The sequence below is a fragment of the Oncorhynchus mykiss genome, chromosome 14, assembly GCF_013265735.2.
Source record: "Oncorhynchus mykiss isolate Arlee chromosome 14, USDA_OmykA_1.1, whole genome shotgun sequence".
In the NCBI taxonomy this organism is placed as follows: domain Eukaryota; kingdom Metazoa; phylum Chordata; class Actinopteri; order Salmoniformes; family Salmonidae; genus Oncorhynchus; species Oncorhynchus mykiss.
In genome coordinates this window covers 37,825,069-37,842,659 of record NC_048578.1, presented here as the reverse complement: position 1 = coordinate 37,842,659, position 17,591 = coordinate 37,825,069, and the positions used below count along the sequence as shown (strand labels likewise).

Sequence of the window (17,591 nt, the reverse complement as noted above, 5' to 3'; positions counted from 1 at the left end):
GTAAAATGTAAACTGTTGACAGTGACTCAAAGCTGCCATCTACAGGAGGCAGCATGCCATTACACCATATCATAAACAACCCTACAGCTCCACCTTGTGGTGGCACTGTCAACATGCACTAAATGACAAAGGGAAATTGATTAGACTAGTTTGAAGACAACCAATAAATAATACATGAATCAAAAAGGTAAAAACACAATAAAATTATTCTAATAAAGGCCATTGACGGCCAAAAAGTCCTGATTTTAACTTTAATTAGAGAAATAACACTGTATAACACTGTATATATATATATAACATGACATTTGTAATGTCTTTATTGTTTTGAAACTTCTGTATGTGTAATGTTTACTGTTAATTTTTATTGTTTTTCACTTTATATATTATCTACCTCACTTGCTTTGGCAATGTTAACACATGTTTCCAATGCCAATAAAGCCCTTGAATTGAATTGAAATAAACTGTAAGTGAGTTGTGTTTGTGATTTTTGTTTGGTTGGTCCTCGTCTCTCATTTGAGCCCATTGCCTTCCGACTCCTCTCCAACACAACACAACACACACAAGGTGTTTTTAAAACATTAATTTTATTAGCCAGTACAGGTTAACCGTGATATAAGGCTCTGTCTTAACAAACCGGGGGGGGGGGGATTCCCTCCAGACAAATCAAAACAGCGCCAGTTGCTACCAGCCCCTCCCTGTTGGTCACATCTTCAGTAGAAACTCTCCAATCAATATAAACTTCACATTTAATTCAAATGTATAATTGACCGATAGTGTTAAAGTAATATCTAATATCTTACCGCTGCAGAGTGCCTCAGACAAACTGACACGTTTACAGGTCTCACTACTTCAATACTGCTAATAGAACAACTGACTGGACTTTAGTACTGAAGACAACAGCAAAAATAACTCCCAACTCCTTAGTATCATCCTACCTTCAACCCAGAGAGGAGAAACAGTAATGACAGTCTCACCCTACCTTCAACCCAGAGAGGAGAAACAGTAATGACAGTCTCACCCTACCTTCAACCCAGAGAGGAGAAACAGTAATGACAGTCTCACCCTACCTTCAACCCAGAGAGGAGAAACAGTAATGACAGTCTCACCCTACCTTCAACCCAGAGAGGAGATACAGTAATAACAGTCTCACCCTACCTTCAACCCAGAGAGGAGAAACAGTAATGACAGTCTCACCCTACCTTCAACCCAGAGAGGAGAAACAGTAATGACAGTCTCACCCTACCTTCAACCCAGAGAGGAGATACAGTAATGACAGTCTCACCCTACCTTCAACCCAGAGAGGAGATACAGTAATGACAGTCTCATCCTACCTTCAACCCAGAGAAGAGAAACAGTAATGACAGTCTCACCCTACCTTCAACCCAGAGAGGAGAAACAGTAATGACAGTCTCACCCTACCTTCAACCCAGAGAGGAGATACAGTAATGACATCATCTAAGAGACATTTATTAGTAGGTAGATGTAGCCTGGCATAGCATGCAGGTAAATACTCTTCATCCTTAGAGGAGGATGATGAAGATAATGCTTAAATTGAAGCGTGAAGCAGGAAAGGGTCTCTGGAACTGCTTGGGGGTACAGAGAAGTGTGCGAGTGAGAGAGATATGTGATCCAATGCATGTACAATGTGTGTGTGTGTGTGTGTGTGGTGTGTGTGTGTGTGTGTAAAAGATATGTATTCGGTGGGTGTGTGTGTGTGTGTAAGCTCTTCACGCTATGATCGGCCCCAGGCTGAGCTCTACGTGGTGTGTGAGCCAGATGGCCTCGGTGGGGGCGTCGCCCTCCTCGCTCGGCCTTATGGGAGCCGCCAAGTTGCGGAAGTCGTGGCGAATCTTAAAGGACACCGTGACATCGCCGTCCTCCTCGCGCTGAGGGACCACCTTGATGAAGAAACCGATCTTATTGGATTTCCTGAAGGCCACCACACTGGAGGAGAGACAGGAGCAGAGAGGGAAGGTTAGGAGACCAGGGGCAGAGAGGGAAGGTTAGGAGACCAGGGCCAGAGGGGGAAGGTTAGGAGACCAGGGCCAGAGAGGGAAGGTTAGGAGACCAGGGCCAGAGAGGGAAGGTTAGGAGACCAGGAGCATAGAGGGAAGGATAGGAGACCAGGGCCAGAGAGGGAAGGTTAGGAGACCAGGGCCAGAGAGGGAAGGTTAGGAGACCAGGGCCAGAGAGGGAAGGTTAGGAGACAAGGAGCAGAGAGGGAAGGTTAGGAGACAAGGAGCAGAGAGGGAAGGTTAGGAGACAAGGAGCAGAGAGGGAAGGTTAGGAGACAAGGAGCAGAGAGGGAAGGTTAGGAGACAAGGAGCAGAGAGGGAAGGTTAGGAGACCAGGGCCAGAGAGGGAAGGTTAGGAGACCAGGGCCAGAGAGGGAAGGTTAGGAGACCAGGGCCAGAGAGGGAAGGTTAGGAGACCAGGGCCAGAGAGGGAAGGTTAGGAGACCAGGAGCAGAGAGGGAAGGTTAGGAGACCAGGAGCAGAGAGGGAAGGTTAGGAGACCAGGGCCAGAGAGGGAAGGTTAGGAGACCAGGAGCAGAGAGGGAAGGTTAGGAGACAAGGAGCAGAGAGGGAAGGTTAGGAGACCAGGAGCAGAGAGGGAAGGTTAGGAGACCAGGAGCAGAGAGGGAAGGTTAGGAGACCAGGAGCAGAGAGGGAAGGTTAGGAGACCAGGAGCAGAGAGGGAAGGTTAGGAGACCAGGAGCAGAGAGGGAAGGTTAGGAGACCAGGGCCAGAGAGGGAAGGTTAGGAGACCAGGGCCAGAGAGGGAAGGTTAGGGAAGGTTAGCAGACCAGGGCCAGAGAGGGAAGGTTAGGAGACCAGGGCCAGAGAGGGAAGGTTGGGAGACCAGGGCCAGAGAGGGAAGGTTAGGGAAGGTTAGGAGACCAGGGCCAGAGGTAAAATGTCATGCTACTCCCAACAAGTACACTTGTTCTAAACTAATGTCCTTGCTCCTCAGTTCATACAGCACGAGGATCTCCTTCCAGAGAGACATCAGGGACTGTAACATACTCTGTTTCACAGAATCATGGCTCTCTCTGGATATACTGTCCACGTCCATACAGCCAGCTGGGTTCTCAGTACATCGCGCAGACAGGAATAAAGAACTCTCCGGGAAGAAGAAAGGCGGAGGTGTATGTTTCATGATTAACTACTCATGGTGTGATTGTGATAACATACAGGAAGTCAAGTCCTTTCGTTCCCCTAACTTAGAATACCTCACAATCAAATGCAGACCATATTACCTCCCAAGAGAATTCTATTCTGTTATAGTCACAGCCGTGTAAATTCCCCCTTATGCTGATACAGCGACGGCCCTCAAAGAACTACACTAGACTTTATGCAAACTGGAAACCACATATCCTGCGGCCACATTTATTGTAGCTCAAATGCAAATTTGAGGAAAATTCTACCGAAGTTCCAACAACACATTGACTGTAGTACTCGCTTAGAAAGAAAAAAAAAACACCAGGCCACTGCTACTCGCCCTTTTGAAGATGCCTACAAGGCCCCTCCCCCGACCTCACCTTTGGCAAATCAGATCACAACTCCATTTTGCTCCTCCCTTCCTATTGGCAGAAACTCAACAAGGAAGTACCCGAGCTAATGAGCTAACGCTGGTCTGAACAATCTGAATCCACTCTTCAAGATGGTTTTGATCACCGGACTGGGATATGTTCCCGGGTAGCCTCTGAGAATAACATCGACGTTTACACGGACACAGTTCATCAGGACGTGTACAGAGGATGTTGTTCCCACTGTGACTATTAGAACCGACCCTAACCAGAAACCGTGGAGAGATGGCAGCATTTGCGCAAAGCTGAAAGTGAGAACTACCGCATTAAACCATGGCAAGGTGACCGGGGAACATGGTTGAATACCAACGGTGTAGTTATTCCCTCCGTAAGGCAATCCAACAGACAAAACGTCAGTATAGAGACGATGTGGAGTCGCAATTCAACGGCTCAGACGAGACATGTGGCAGGATCTACAGATTACAAAGGGAAAACCAGCCATGTAGCGGACACCGTTGTATTTGTGTTTATTATGGATCCCCAGTAGCTGCTGCTAAGGCAGTAGCTACTCCACCTGGGGGCCAGCAAAATTAAGGCATTTCAAAATATACTACACCTCCTCGGGCCTTATTGCTTAATTCTACTGTATAAATGTGATTAGATTTGTTTTATTTCACCTTTATTTAACCAGGTAGGCAAGTTGAGAACAAGTTCTCATTTACAATTGCGACCTGGCCAAGATAAAGCAAAGCAGTTCGACACGAACAACGACACAGAGTTACACATGGAGTAAAACAAACATACAGTCAAATATGAGATGACCGTATTGTACTTCAGACTCACTCTGGGTCGTCCTGGAAGTCCTGTGGCTCGGCCAACTCGTCGTAATCTGCTGCAGCATCCTTCCCTGCCAGGACCAACTCCTTGGTAGGAACCATCACCTAGAAAACAACATCATCATCATCAACAACATCCTTCCCTGCCAGGACCAACTCCTTGGTAGGAACCATCACCTATAAAACACCATCATCATCAACAACATCCTTCCCTGCCAGGACCAACTCCTTGGTAGGAACCATCACCTATAAAACACCATCATCATCATCAACATCCTTCCCTGCCAGGACCAACTCCTTGGTAGGAACCATCACCTATAAAACACCATCATCAACAACATCCTTCCCTGCCAGGACCAACTCCTTGGTAGGAACCATCACCTAGAAAACATCATCATCAACAACATTCTTCCCTGCCAGGACCAACTCCTTGGTAGGAACCATCACCTATAAAACATCATCATCATCAACAACATCCTTCCCTGCCAGGACCAACTCCTTGGTAGGAACCATCACCTATAAAACATCATCATCATCCTTCCCTGCCAGGACCAACTCCTTGGTAGGAACCATCACCTATAAAACATCATCATCATCAACAACATCCTTCCCTGCCAGGACCAACTCCTTGGTAGGAACCATCACCTATAAAACATCATCATCATCCTTCCCTGCCAGGACCAACTCCTTGGTAGGAACCATCACCTAGAAAACAACATCATCATCATCAACATCCTTCCCTGCCAGGACCAACTCCTTAGTAGGAACCATCACCTAGAAAACAACATCATCATCATCAACAACATCCTTCCCTGCCAGGACCAACTCCTTGGTAGGAACCATCACCTATAAAACAACATCATCATCAACATCCTTCCCTGCCAGGACCAACTCCTTGGTAGGAACCATCACCTAGAAAACATCATCATCATCCTTCCCTGCCAGGACCAACTCCTTGGTAGGAACCATCACCTAGAAAACATCATCATCAACAACAACATCCTTCCCTGCCAGGACCAACTCATTGGTAGGAACCATCACCTATAAAACATCATCATCATCATCATCCTTCCCTGCCAGGACCAACTCCTTGGTAGGAACCATCACCTATAAAACATCATCATCATCCTTCCCTGCCAGGACCAACTCCTTGGTAGGAACCATCACCTAGAAAACATCATCATCAACAACATCCTTCCCTGCCAGGACCAACTCCTTGGTAGGAACCATCACCTAGAAAACATCATCATCAACAACAACAACAGAGGTCAGGGGTGAGAGGTCAGCAGTAGCTTTGTAAAGGGAGGGTATATTACTGGAAACTTTCGAAAATTCACCAGTAAACTACCAGAATTGCGGTATCTTTCAAGGCATTTTGGGGCAGCAGGTAGCCTAGTGGTTAAAGCGTTAGGCCAGTAACCGAAATGTTGCTCGATCGAATCCCCGAGTTGACAAGGTAAAAATCTATCGTTCTGCCCCTGAACAAGGCAGTTTACCCACTGTTCCCCGGTAGGCCGTCATTCTAAATAAGAATTTGTTCTAAAATGACTTGCCTAGTTAAATAAAAATGATGTAATCTATCACAAGACAGCTAGTGGCCCTTTTGGGTACTTTAGCTTATCATATGAGTCTAATCATTTCTGGCCCCCTGTATGGCCTTATCACAAAATTATTTTTTTTAAACAAATTAAGAATGAGAAAGCTGTAAAAAAAAAATATATATATATATATATATCCTAAATGTAAACCATCAACTTAGTGATTACCATTGGTGTTTACTATGAGGGTTTCAGCCATTTTGTGTTTGAGATTCTTCAAAGTAGCCACCCTTTGCCTTGACGACAGCTCTGCACACTCTTGGCATTGAATGAGTAGTTTGTGTCCACACTTTTGACTGGGACAGCATGCATATTTTATTTTTCTAAATATACTGTATAAATGTGATTTGATTTGTTTTTATTTAACCAGGTAGGCAAGTATATAACATGATAGATATATATATATATATATATATATACATACACACACACACACACACACACACACACACGTTTTTTATTTATTTTATTATTTTACTGTGACTATGTATTTGCTGTCAATGTTTTGGGGCCAAACTAGTAGTTGTGAAAAAAAGTAAATAGTTAGAAGAGTTAGAGTGAAAATAAAGCCATTGTTGATTAGATGCTTTTTTCAATTCATTTGTCTATTTTCTCTTGAACCACATGATCTATCTATAAGAAACTCATGGATACAGAAAGAAAAACTATATATAAATACATGTTTCCAAGTATAAATTACCGAAGATGCAATAGAAAATCTGTTACTTATCAAACTTACTAAATATCCCGGTAACCTTGGTAAATTACCGGTAGTTTTCCAACATTAGTCAGTAGTACCTTAGCAGTGCTATTGATGTCCTCTGGGTCTCCTTCCTCGCAGCCCACCAGGGTGACGTGGGTAATATTCTCCACGGGGTTGGTCAGGGTGAGCAGCACCTGGCACTCCTACAGACAACATGATACCACTCATACTGTAAGTCATTCTGCTACCCTACAGACAACATGATACCACTCATACCGTAAGTCATTCTGCTACCCTACAGACAACATGATACCACTCATACTGTAAGTCATTATGCTACCCTACAGACAACATGATACCACTCATACTGTAAGTCATTCTGCTACCCTACAGACAACATGATACCACTCATACCGTAAGTCATTCTGCTACCCTACAGACAACATGATACCACTCATACTGTAAGTCATTCTGCTACCCTACAGACAACATGATACCACTCATACTGTAAGTCATTCTGCTACCCTACAGACAACATGATACCACTCATACTGTAAGTCATTCTGCTACCCTACAGACAACATGATACCACTCATACTGTAAGTCATTCTGCTACCCTACAGACAACATGATACCACTCATACTGTAAGTCATTCTGCTACCCTACAGACAACATGATACCACTCATACCGTAAGTCATTCTGCTACCCTACAGACAACATGATACCACTCATACTGTAAGTCATTATGCTACCCTACAGACAACATGATACCACTCATACTATAAGTCATTATGCTACCCTACAGACAACATGATACCACTCATTCTGTAAGTCATTATGCTACCCTACAGACAACATGATACCACTCATACTGTAAGTCATTCTGCTACCCTACAGACAACACAATACCACTCATACTGTAAGTCATTCTGCTACCCTACAGACAACATGATACCACTCATACTGTAAGTCATTCTGCTCTCCTACAGACAACATGATACCACTCATACTGTAAGTCATTCTGCTCTCCTACAGACAACATGATACCACTCATACTGTAAGTCATTCTGCTACCCTACAGACATGATACCACTCATACTGTAAGTCATTCTGCTACCCTACAGACATGATACCACTCATACTGTAAGTCATTCTGCTACCCTACAGACAACATGATACCACTCATACTGTAAGTCATTCTGCTACCCTACAGACAACATGATACCACTCATACTGTAAGTCATTCTGCTACCCTACAGACAACATGACACCACTCATACTGTAAGTCATTCTGCTACCCTACAGACAACATGATACCACTCATACTGTAAGTCATTCTGCTCTCCTACAGACAACATGATACCACTCATACTGTAAGTCATTCTGCTACCCTACAGACAACATGATACCTCTCATACTATAAGTCATTCTGCTCCCCTACAGACAACATGATACCACTCATACTGTAAGTCATTCTGCTACCCTACAGACATGATACCACTCATACTGTAAGTCATTCTGCTACCCTACAGACAACATGATACCACTCATACTGTAAGTCATTCTGCTCTCCTACAGACAACATGATACCACTCATACTGTAAGTCATTCTGCTACCCTACAGACAACATGATACCACTCATACTGTAAGTCATTCTGCTACCCTACAGACAACATGATACCACTCATACTGTAAGTCATTCTGCTACCCTACAGACATGATACCACTCATACTGTAAGTCATTCTTCTACCCTACAGACAACATGATACCACTCATACTGTAAGTCATTCTGCTACCCTACAGACAACATGATACCACTCATACTGTAAGTCATTCTGCTACCCTAGAAACAACATGATACCACTCATACTGTAAGTCATTCTGCTACCCTACATGTTCCATTCCTTGAATAATTGACTTGCCTTCTGGAAGCGCAGGTTTGGAATGGACATTATTCTGACCTCAGGGATGTAACTCCTTTAGGATTGAAAATAACGTCACTTTACTGAGAAATAACACAATACACTACCAACATTCAAGAGTAGAAAACAAAGGTGGATGTGTTTCGGTACAGAGGAGATGCTAAGCAATACTTACACAGCCACCAGCTGGATTTTGAACTTGATTGAGGTTGGGTTGAATTCTGGCTTGCTCAGATTGTGCTCACATTTCTAGGAAGAAAATAAACATTTCTACCATGAGTAATCAAGATAAACGGACAGAAAAACAACAGTAAAATAGTAGAAAAATGCCAATTTCTTGAGAAGGTTAGTGTGGTGTAAAGTACTGTGTCTCGTAAACTGACCCTGCATCGCAGAGAGCGCTTGATCAACAGGTGTTTGTGTTTGGGGTGGAGCTGAGAGGCTCCGGCTGGCTGGAAGTCAGGCTGGAGCAGCCGCTGACGCAAGGATGTCACTGGAATACACAACACACACCAGGAAGTTAACACATGGTCAACTAGACAACACAACATGGTCAACTACACACACCAGGAAGTTAACACAACATGGTCAACAGCAAAACATGGTCAACTAGACAACACAACATGGTCAACAGCAAAACATGGTCAACTAGACAACACAACATGGTCAACTACACACACCAGGAAGTTAACACAACATGGTCAACAGCAAAACATGGTCAACTAGACAACACAACATGGTCAACAGCAAAACATGGTCAACTAGACAACACAACATGGTCAACCAGACAACACAACATGGTCAACAACACAACACGGTCAACCAGACAACACAACATGGTCAACTAGACAACACAACATGGTCAACAACACAACACAACATGGTCAACCAGACAACACAACACGGTCAACCAGACAACACAACACGGTCAACTAGACAACACAACACGGTCAACTAGACAACACAACATGGTCAACTAGACAACACAACATGGTCAACTAGACAACACAACATGGTCAACAACACAACATGGTCAACCACACAACACAACATGGTCAACCACACAACACAACATGGTCAACCAGACAACACAACACGGTCAACCAGACAACACAACATGGTCAACCAGACAACACAACATGGCCAACAACACAACACAACATGGTCAACCAAACAACACAACACGGTCAACCAAACAACACAACACGGTCAACCAGACAACACAACACGGTCAACCAGACAACACAACACGGTCAACCAGACAACACAACGCGGTCAACCAGACAACACAACATGGTCAACTAGACAACACAACATGGTCAACTAGACAACACAACATGGTCAACTAGACAACACAACATGGTCAACTAGACAACACAACATGGTCAACAACACAACACGGTCAACCAGACAACACAACACGGTCAACCAGACAACACAACATGGTCAACAACACAACACAACATGGTCAACCAGACAACACAACATGGTCAACTAGACAACACAACATGGTCAACCAGACAACACAACATGGTCAACAACACAACACAACATGGTCAACTAGACAACACAACATGGTCAACCAGACAACACAACATGGTCAACAACACAACACAACATGGTCAACCAGACAACACAACATGGTCAACCAGACAACACAACATGGTCAACCAGACAACAAAACACAGCAGATTTGAAAACAACCACAGCATACCCTGGTTATTGATATAGCAGTAGACTTCATTATAACAAATAGCTCTAAGGAAAAGTAGTGGATGAAGCTAGAACTCTTAGGTTGCGAGATTCTTTTTTATTCAAATTAAATGATCTGTACCCCTTGACTCTTGAAGAATAGAACTTATAAAATGCCTCATGAGCTTTGTTCAACTGCCGTACCCCATCTGAACACAAAATATAAGCTTGTTTTACTCAAAATGTTTGTAAAACAACATACATGTAAAACACTGTATTGCCTCATAACATGGTTAAAACAATCATTTTACTATCAGTCCTTGCATCCATAGCTCTGTCTATTAATCTGAGAGTGGTTACATTTCTCCAGCCCCATCGCTCAGATTTTTACCAAAACAGTGGAGGGGAGGACACTTTGTTATTGTTTCAATTAACGTTTGTAGATTATTATTTTTTTAAGTACTAATCATTGTTACCCTCAGGTAGGTGGATAGGTCTGGGTTAGTGGTTAGGCTTAGGGGTTAGTGGTTGTTGTCTCTTACCCTCAGGTAGGTGGATAGGTCTGGGTTAGTGTAGAATTCAAGGTCCGGGGTTAGTGTTTAGGCTTAGGGGTTGTTGTCTCTTACCCTCAGGTAGGTTGATGGGTCTGGTGTAGGGTTAGGGGTTAGTGGTTAGGTTTAGGGGTTAGTGATTAGGGCTTGTTGTCTCTTACCCTCAGGTAGGTTGATGGGTCTGGTGTAGGGTTAGTGGTTAGGGGTTGTTGTCTCTTACCCTCAGGTAGGTTGATGGGTCTGGTGTAGGGTTAGGGGTTAGGGGTTATTGTCTCTTACCCTCAGGTAGGTTGATGGGTCTGGTGTAGCAGTCTTCAGGCAGTGGCTCCACTTCATCTAAAGCCTGAGCTGGTTCTATGTTAATCTCCTTCTGGTCTTCACCTTCCTTCAGACTAGAATAGGGACAGACACAGTGAAGGCCATTATAGGAGACAGGGACAGACATTATAGCAGACAGGGAAAGATGTATTTATGAACTACCAGCATGGCTTTATCCCAAACTGCACCCTATTCAGTGAACAACATGATTTGTCATGTATGTGTACAATAAAGCAATGGTGCATTATAGTATCAGGATGTGATACTCATACATTAAGGACAATATAAAGGGATGGTGCAGTATAGTATCAGGATGTGATACTCGTACGTTATGGACAATATAAAGGGATGGTGCATTATAGTATCAGGATGTGATACTCGTACGTTAAGGACAATATAAAGGGATGGTGCAGTATAGTATCAGGATGTGATACTCGTACGTTAAGGACAATATAAAGGGATGGTGCATTATAGTATCAGGATGTGATACTCGTACGTTATGGACAATATAAAGGGATGGTGCAGTATAGTATCAGGATGTGATACTCGTACGTTATGGACAATATAAAGGGATGGTGCAGTATAGTATCAGGATGTGATACTCGTACGTTATGGACAATATAAAGGGATGGTGCAGTATAGTATCAGGATGTGATACTCGTACGTTAAGGACAATATAAAGGGATGGTGCAGTATAGTATCAGGATGTGATACTCGTACGTTATGGACAATATAAAGGGATGGTGCAGTATAGTATCAGGATGTGATACTCGTACGTTAAGGACAATATAAAGGAATGGTGCAGTATAGTATCAGGATGTGATACTCGTACGTTATGGACAATATAAAGGGATGGTGCAGTATAGTATCAGGATGTGATACTCGTACGTTAAGGACAATATAAAGGAATGGTGCAGTATAGTATCAGGATGTGATACTCGTACGTTATGGACAATATAAAGGGATGGTGCATTATACTATCAGGATGTGATACTCCTACGTTAAGGACAATATAAAGGAATGGTGCAGTATAGTATCAGGATGTGATACTCGTACGTTATGGACAATATAAAGGGATGGTGCAGTATAGTATCAGGATGTGATACTCGTACGTTATGGACAATATAAAGGGATGGTGCAGTATAGTATCAGGATGTGATACTCGTACGTTATGGACAATATAAAGGAATGGTGCAGTATAGTATCAGGATGTGATACTCGTACGTTAAGGACAATATAAAGGGATGGTGCATTATAGTATCAGGATGTGATACTCGTACGTGAAGGACAATATAAAGGAATGGTGCAGTATAGTATCAGGATGTGATACTCGTACGTTAAGGACAATATAAAGGGATGGTGCATTATACTATCAGGATGTGATACTCATACGTTATGGACAATAACATTTTCGTGAATGTAATGTAATACTCACGAAAGACCAGCCAGACTGGTGATAGGAGCTCCAGGTCTCTGTCTCTGTAGTCTGGTACCCAGACCATACTTCTCCTTTACAGAGCAACACAACCACAAATGTCAACTAACTCACAGACAAGACACCACCATGTGGTAGACTTACAGGGGAGGAAACAATGGCATTTCTATTGATAACTGTTAAAAAAAAATTGATTTTTCAAATATCTAAATTGGGAAAACATTTACTAGCATAAATACCTAAAAAATACAATTCTGATCGAAGCCAAATAAATAAACCAAACCTAGAGAAATATTATTTGGTTTGAACGAAGAGAACACAAATCTTTATGTTAACAGTGAGTTACAACCGTCTACTATATACTACAGGCATTAACATTACATTTCCGAGAGAGCGAACAGTGTTTGTCTATCAAAGTTGTGAAAAATACAACTCACCACCACATGAATAGTGTGTTGCTGGGGGACGGAGGGGTTAGAAACCAACATTATCAGCGTGCAGAAGCAAAGACAAAGAAGATCGTATCAAGTGAAACCAAAAGCAGCAAACATGGCAGGTAACTGACAACATGCAACAGCAACAGAAAGGCATTAGTGGTATAGCTGAAGACTCTTCAGCTGCAGTAGCTAGTCTATAACTAGCTAGCACACAGCTAGCTTATAGTGACTGTTCAGCTGCAGTAGCTAGTCTAGAGCTTGCTAGCACACAGCTAGCTTATAGTGACTGTTCAGCTGCAGTAGCTAGTCTAGAGCTTGCTAGCACACAGCTAGCTTATAGTGACTGTTCAGCTGCAGTAGCTAGTATATAGCTAGCTAGCACACAGCTAGCTTATAGTGACTGTTCAGCTGCAGTAGCTAGTATATAGCTAGCTAGCACACAGCTAGCTTATAGTGACTCGTTAATGTTCCAGTATGGCGCAGGTTCTAACCTAAACCAGTCCTTCTGTCCATACACATGAACTATACATGCAGTTCAATCAATGTCAACATACTGGAACATAACATTACATCATGAAGGCTATTCAGAAATAGTTGCCTTGTTAATTTCAGATCCCGCCACCAGCAGGGTTAATAACACAGCCATAACCATCACAACAAATAAAGATTAAAAGCATATTTGAAAATGACTTTGATTATTAAAAATAAAAAAAAAGTGGGAGCTGGGTTGTGGTTATTGAGAGAGGTTTAACGTGTAAAACAGTCAAGTTCGTATTCCAGTGAGTAGTGTGAAAGCTGAGCATGTTATCTCCTGGAGTGTGTGTGTGTGTGGTGTACCGAGAAGGCCAGTGGCATATAGGGTCGTCTCCTGGCCAGCTTCTTCCTGTCCCTCTCCAGTTTCTCCCTCTGGGCCAGCTGCTGGTAATACTCTATCAGTTTATTGATCTGAAAGAAAAATACCCAACATAACATGAGTCTGACTGTCATAGGATAGTATTATTATAATAGAAGGAGGAAATGACAGGTCAGAGAACAATGTATACAGTATATATAGACACACATTTTTTTATTTCACCTTTATTTAACTAGGCAAGTCAGTTAATTAAGAACATATTCTTTTTTAGAATGACAGTCTAGGAACAGTGGGTTAACTGCCTTGTTCAGGGGGCAGAACGACAGCTTTTTACCTTGTCAGCTCGGAGGATTCGATCTAGCAACCTTTCCGTTACTGGCCCAACGCTCTAACCACTAGGCTACCCTGCCGCCTCTACACTCTAACCACTAGGCTACCTGCCACCTCTACATTCTAACCACTAGGCTACCCTGCCGCCCTCTACACTCTAACCACTAGGCTACCCTGCCGCCTCTACACTCTAACCACTAGGCTACCCTGCCGCCTCTACACTCTAACCACTAGGCTACCCTGCCGCCTCTACACTCTAACCACTAGGCTACCCTGCCGCCTCTACACTCTAACCACTAGGCTACCCTGCCGCCTCTACACTCTAACCACTAGGCTACCCTGCCGCCTCTACACTCTAACCACTAGGCTACCCTGCCGCCTCTACACTCTAACCACTAGGCTACCCTGCCGCCTCTACACTCTAACCACTAGGCTACCCTGCCGCCTCTACACTCTAACCACTAGGCTACCCTGCCGCCTCTACACTCTAACCACTAGGCTACCCTGCCGCCTCTACACTCTAAACCACTAGGCTACCCTGCCGCCTCTACACTCTAAACCACTAGGCTACCCTGCCGCCCCACCCATGTATGTTACCAGCAGGAAACAAATAGTAGAAAGCACAAGTCAAAGCCAACACTTAAGCTTTGGGGCCTGTATCAGGAGTGTGTCTATTTGTGGTTAATCACACAGTGTTTTTTATTTTATTTTAAATACAGCATCAATTACAATAGACTCTATGTAACTTCCAGTGTCACAGCATTCTACTGCCTGGGGTTGTCGAGCTCGACATGTGAGAAACACTTGAGAGAGCGAGAGAGAGTGAGAAAATAGATCAGACCAAAAAGAAGGCAACATACCCGTTGAGTATGAGGGTTGTCCGGCTCCTGCCATCCTCCACTGGCTGAAGTGAAGACACACAAAAAAATATATATATATAAAAGTAAAAGAAATAAGTCCTCCATAAAACACCTAACAAGTCAATCACACAACAGACACATAGGCTACTAGTCAAGTACATGATAAGGGACACATCTCTATTCAGAGTTACAATTACAAACAAAGCTCCATACATCAGATATTAATTTGTTTAGCATTTGAGCCATTCTAACATAGCCTATTAACGAGTCAGTCCCATACATCTCCCCCTCATCACCAATGCAGGGGTGGGAGGGGGCGGGACACACACTTCCTTCAGTAGCTTAGTAACTAGGATCACCAGCAAGGTTTGCTATTTGATTTGGTTGAAGCCACTTCTCACACTCACTCAGCCACAGGATAGCTGATTTTGCTTAACATAGGCCCAATATACAAAAATAGTCAACAGTCCATTTTCTCCCCCTCATCATCAACAGTAAAGTAGGCCTGGCACTCACCCACAGACTTGTCAGCCATGCCCACATCTCTGGATGTCCAACGACAGAAGCCACAGGCCAGGTAGTAGGCCTTCTTCATGGTCGTCTTGCTGGGGTCGTCAGGAAGAGGGGCTGGGATGTTGGTTGCCCGGGTGGACAGGGTGTGCATGCAACACGGGCAGTCGAAGCAGTTGGCACACCTGGGACACAACGAGGAAGAAGGTATAGCTAGTTATAAACACTACCTTTGTTCTTCAACCGGAAGAAATAGTCGCAGCACTCAAACCCAATGCCAGCTTTTATGGCTTTCCTTAACCCTAAACTAGGCTATAACTAACCTTAACCTAATCTTCGACCCCATAGAATTACATATGTAATAGTAATGGGAAGGGTCAAGTTACATATCGGGATATTAATTTAAGCATTATTATTTTTGCGATAATTGGCTGTAGCTGCACCAAAACGGCAATATTTTTCCTTCAGAACTTGTTCACCGTCTTTTGAAATAGGGAGTCAACTAAACATGAACGATAGATAACCCTAAGCTTAACCTCTATGCCTAACCTGAAGTTTTCGTTCAGCTGGTTGCATATCCTCTTCCTAGAACAAAACAGAGAGCTGGGAAAAATGTAGGCTGGATGCAGCAGAAAATGGTCAATGGCTACACAATAAGGAATAGGTCTATGCCATAGACTGTGTATATAAACAGGTCTAAACCGATGCTCAGTTGCAAATGTTTCTCACCTGTTCTTCTTCAGCTTTGCCTCTGCTGAAGGCATATTCTCCAGGCAGCTCGGACAGTAATGTGAGTCCACCTAGAAAACATGTTAGTGGCACCTTATTTGGGGAGAACGGGCTTGTGGTAATGACTGGAGCGGAATTCGTGGAATGGTATCATATACATCAAATACCTGGTTACCAGGTGTTTGATGCCAATCCATTTGCACCGTTCCGGCCATTATGATCCGTGGTTAGTGGGAATACATGAATGTGCATTGCTATCCATCGTAGGTAGCTACTAGTTACAACTGCACAGATAGATATTGGTTCATGCTGAAACATGATTAGTATGCGTTAGCAACCTATCAGCTTCAGTATAATAAAAAGAGTGTCTGAGGGTCACTGTCAGTTGTGTGGCTGTGTAAAATGAACAATCATGGCTGTCTGACGTGGCACGTATCGACTCGATAAATAGGTATCCAGCTACCTAAATAAGATATTTCACAAGAATAACGACCTCTGTGAAAATGTGTTGATCTGAGACCGCACTGTGGTCGATCTGTCTGGGTGTGGTGATGAAGAGAGTACGTTAGCCAGCTAGGAGGCTGTGAAGCTAGCCAACAATTAAAAACGCTTTTCAAATGCTCGTTGGGTTTAAATTGTATTTCCAGTGGGAATTTGTGTCACTGTTAATTGGACAAAATAAGTTAATAGTGATCACAAACGATGTATTATGTTGTTTAGTTAGCTGTCTTGCTTGATTGTTAACAGTTAGCTTAGCTAGGTAGCTAGCTAAAACGTACAAAATTATGAAAGTAGGACGGAAGTAAAGACGACATATCCGACCAATCACACGACAGAGCTGTTTAATAAATGTTGATTGACGTGCGAAATGGCAAATACGATTACAATGTTTATTGTACGGGGTTGGACTATGTTGACCAATCCCTCCCAAACCGCTAACGCTACGAGCTTGCTAGCTAGATATCTGTAGGATTGAGACAGTTAGCCACACAGTAATGTGTTGACATGTTCGTCGCTTACCTCGTGAGACACACATTCTAGGGAACGCAATTCACTGCAATACCGACAAAAATAAAGTGTCGACAACGGCGATCGGATCTTTTTCTCTCCATGAACTAGGTAGAGAACCCTGTCAGGCTGCAAAAGGGACGCCATCTCTGACTGATGCCGCGTTCAAATCAACTGGGAACACGGAAGAATACGATATCAAATAATGACGTCAGTGAACTTCAGGTCGGAAATGTTAGATGTTGTACCCCCTAGCTCGATTGTCTATTGTTTGTA

At 43.3% G+C, this 17,591-nt stretch overlaps 1 protein-coding gene across 5 annotated transcripts; it reads right to left on the bottom strand.

Annotated features, from left to right (window-relative positions):
* Positions 1–564: 564 nt before the first annotated feature.
* Positions 565–17,588, bottom strand: LOC110489229 (dynactin 4). 5 transcript variants are annotated; one of them, XR_005035995.1, is made up of 15 exons: positions 17,328–17,576; positions 16,308–16,378; positions 15,585–15,763; positions 15,069–15,112; positions 13,863–13,970; positions 13,026–13,046; positions 12,589–12,662; positions 11,115–11,227; positions 8,976–9,085; positions 8,768–8,841; positions 8,593–8,647; positions 6,762–6,869; positions 4,373–4,470; positions 980–1,944; positions 566–935 (listed from the first exon to the last, which is right to left on the bottom strand). XR_005035995.1 is itself a non-coding variant. In XM_036943507.1 (14 exons), exons 1-14 carry the CDS (start codon positions 17,460–17,462, stop codon positions 1,728–1,730), a joined length of 1,407 nt encoding a protein of 468 aa, XP_036799402.1. In that variant the 5' UTR covers positions 17,463–17,576; the 3' UTR covers positions 565–1,727. The 5 variants fall into 5 exon arrangements, 3 of the variants coding, with proteins under 3 accessions (XP_036799402.1, XP_036799403.1, XP_036799404.1); XR_005035996.1 differs by having other exon boundaries at positions 1,024–1,944; XM_036943507.1 differs by having other exon boundaries at positions 565–1,944.
* Positions 17,589–17,591: the final 3 nt, after the last annotated feature.

Excerpts from the sequence above, each read along its gene's own strand:
- LOC110489229 (XM_036943507.1), bottom strand. The coding sequence starts at position 17,462 with ATGGCGTCCCTTTTGCAGCCTGACAGGGTTCTCTACCTAGTTCATGGA. Across the intron at positions 16,379-17,327 it reads TAGAATGTGTGTCTCACGAG|GTGGACTCACATTACTGTCC; the intron begins GTAAGCGACGAA and ends CATGTTTTCTAG. Across the intron at positions 6,870-8,592 it reads CAAACCTGCGCTTCCAGAAG|GAGTGCCAGGTGCTGCTCAC; the intron begins GCAAGTCAATTA and ends TGTTGTCTGTAG.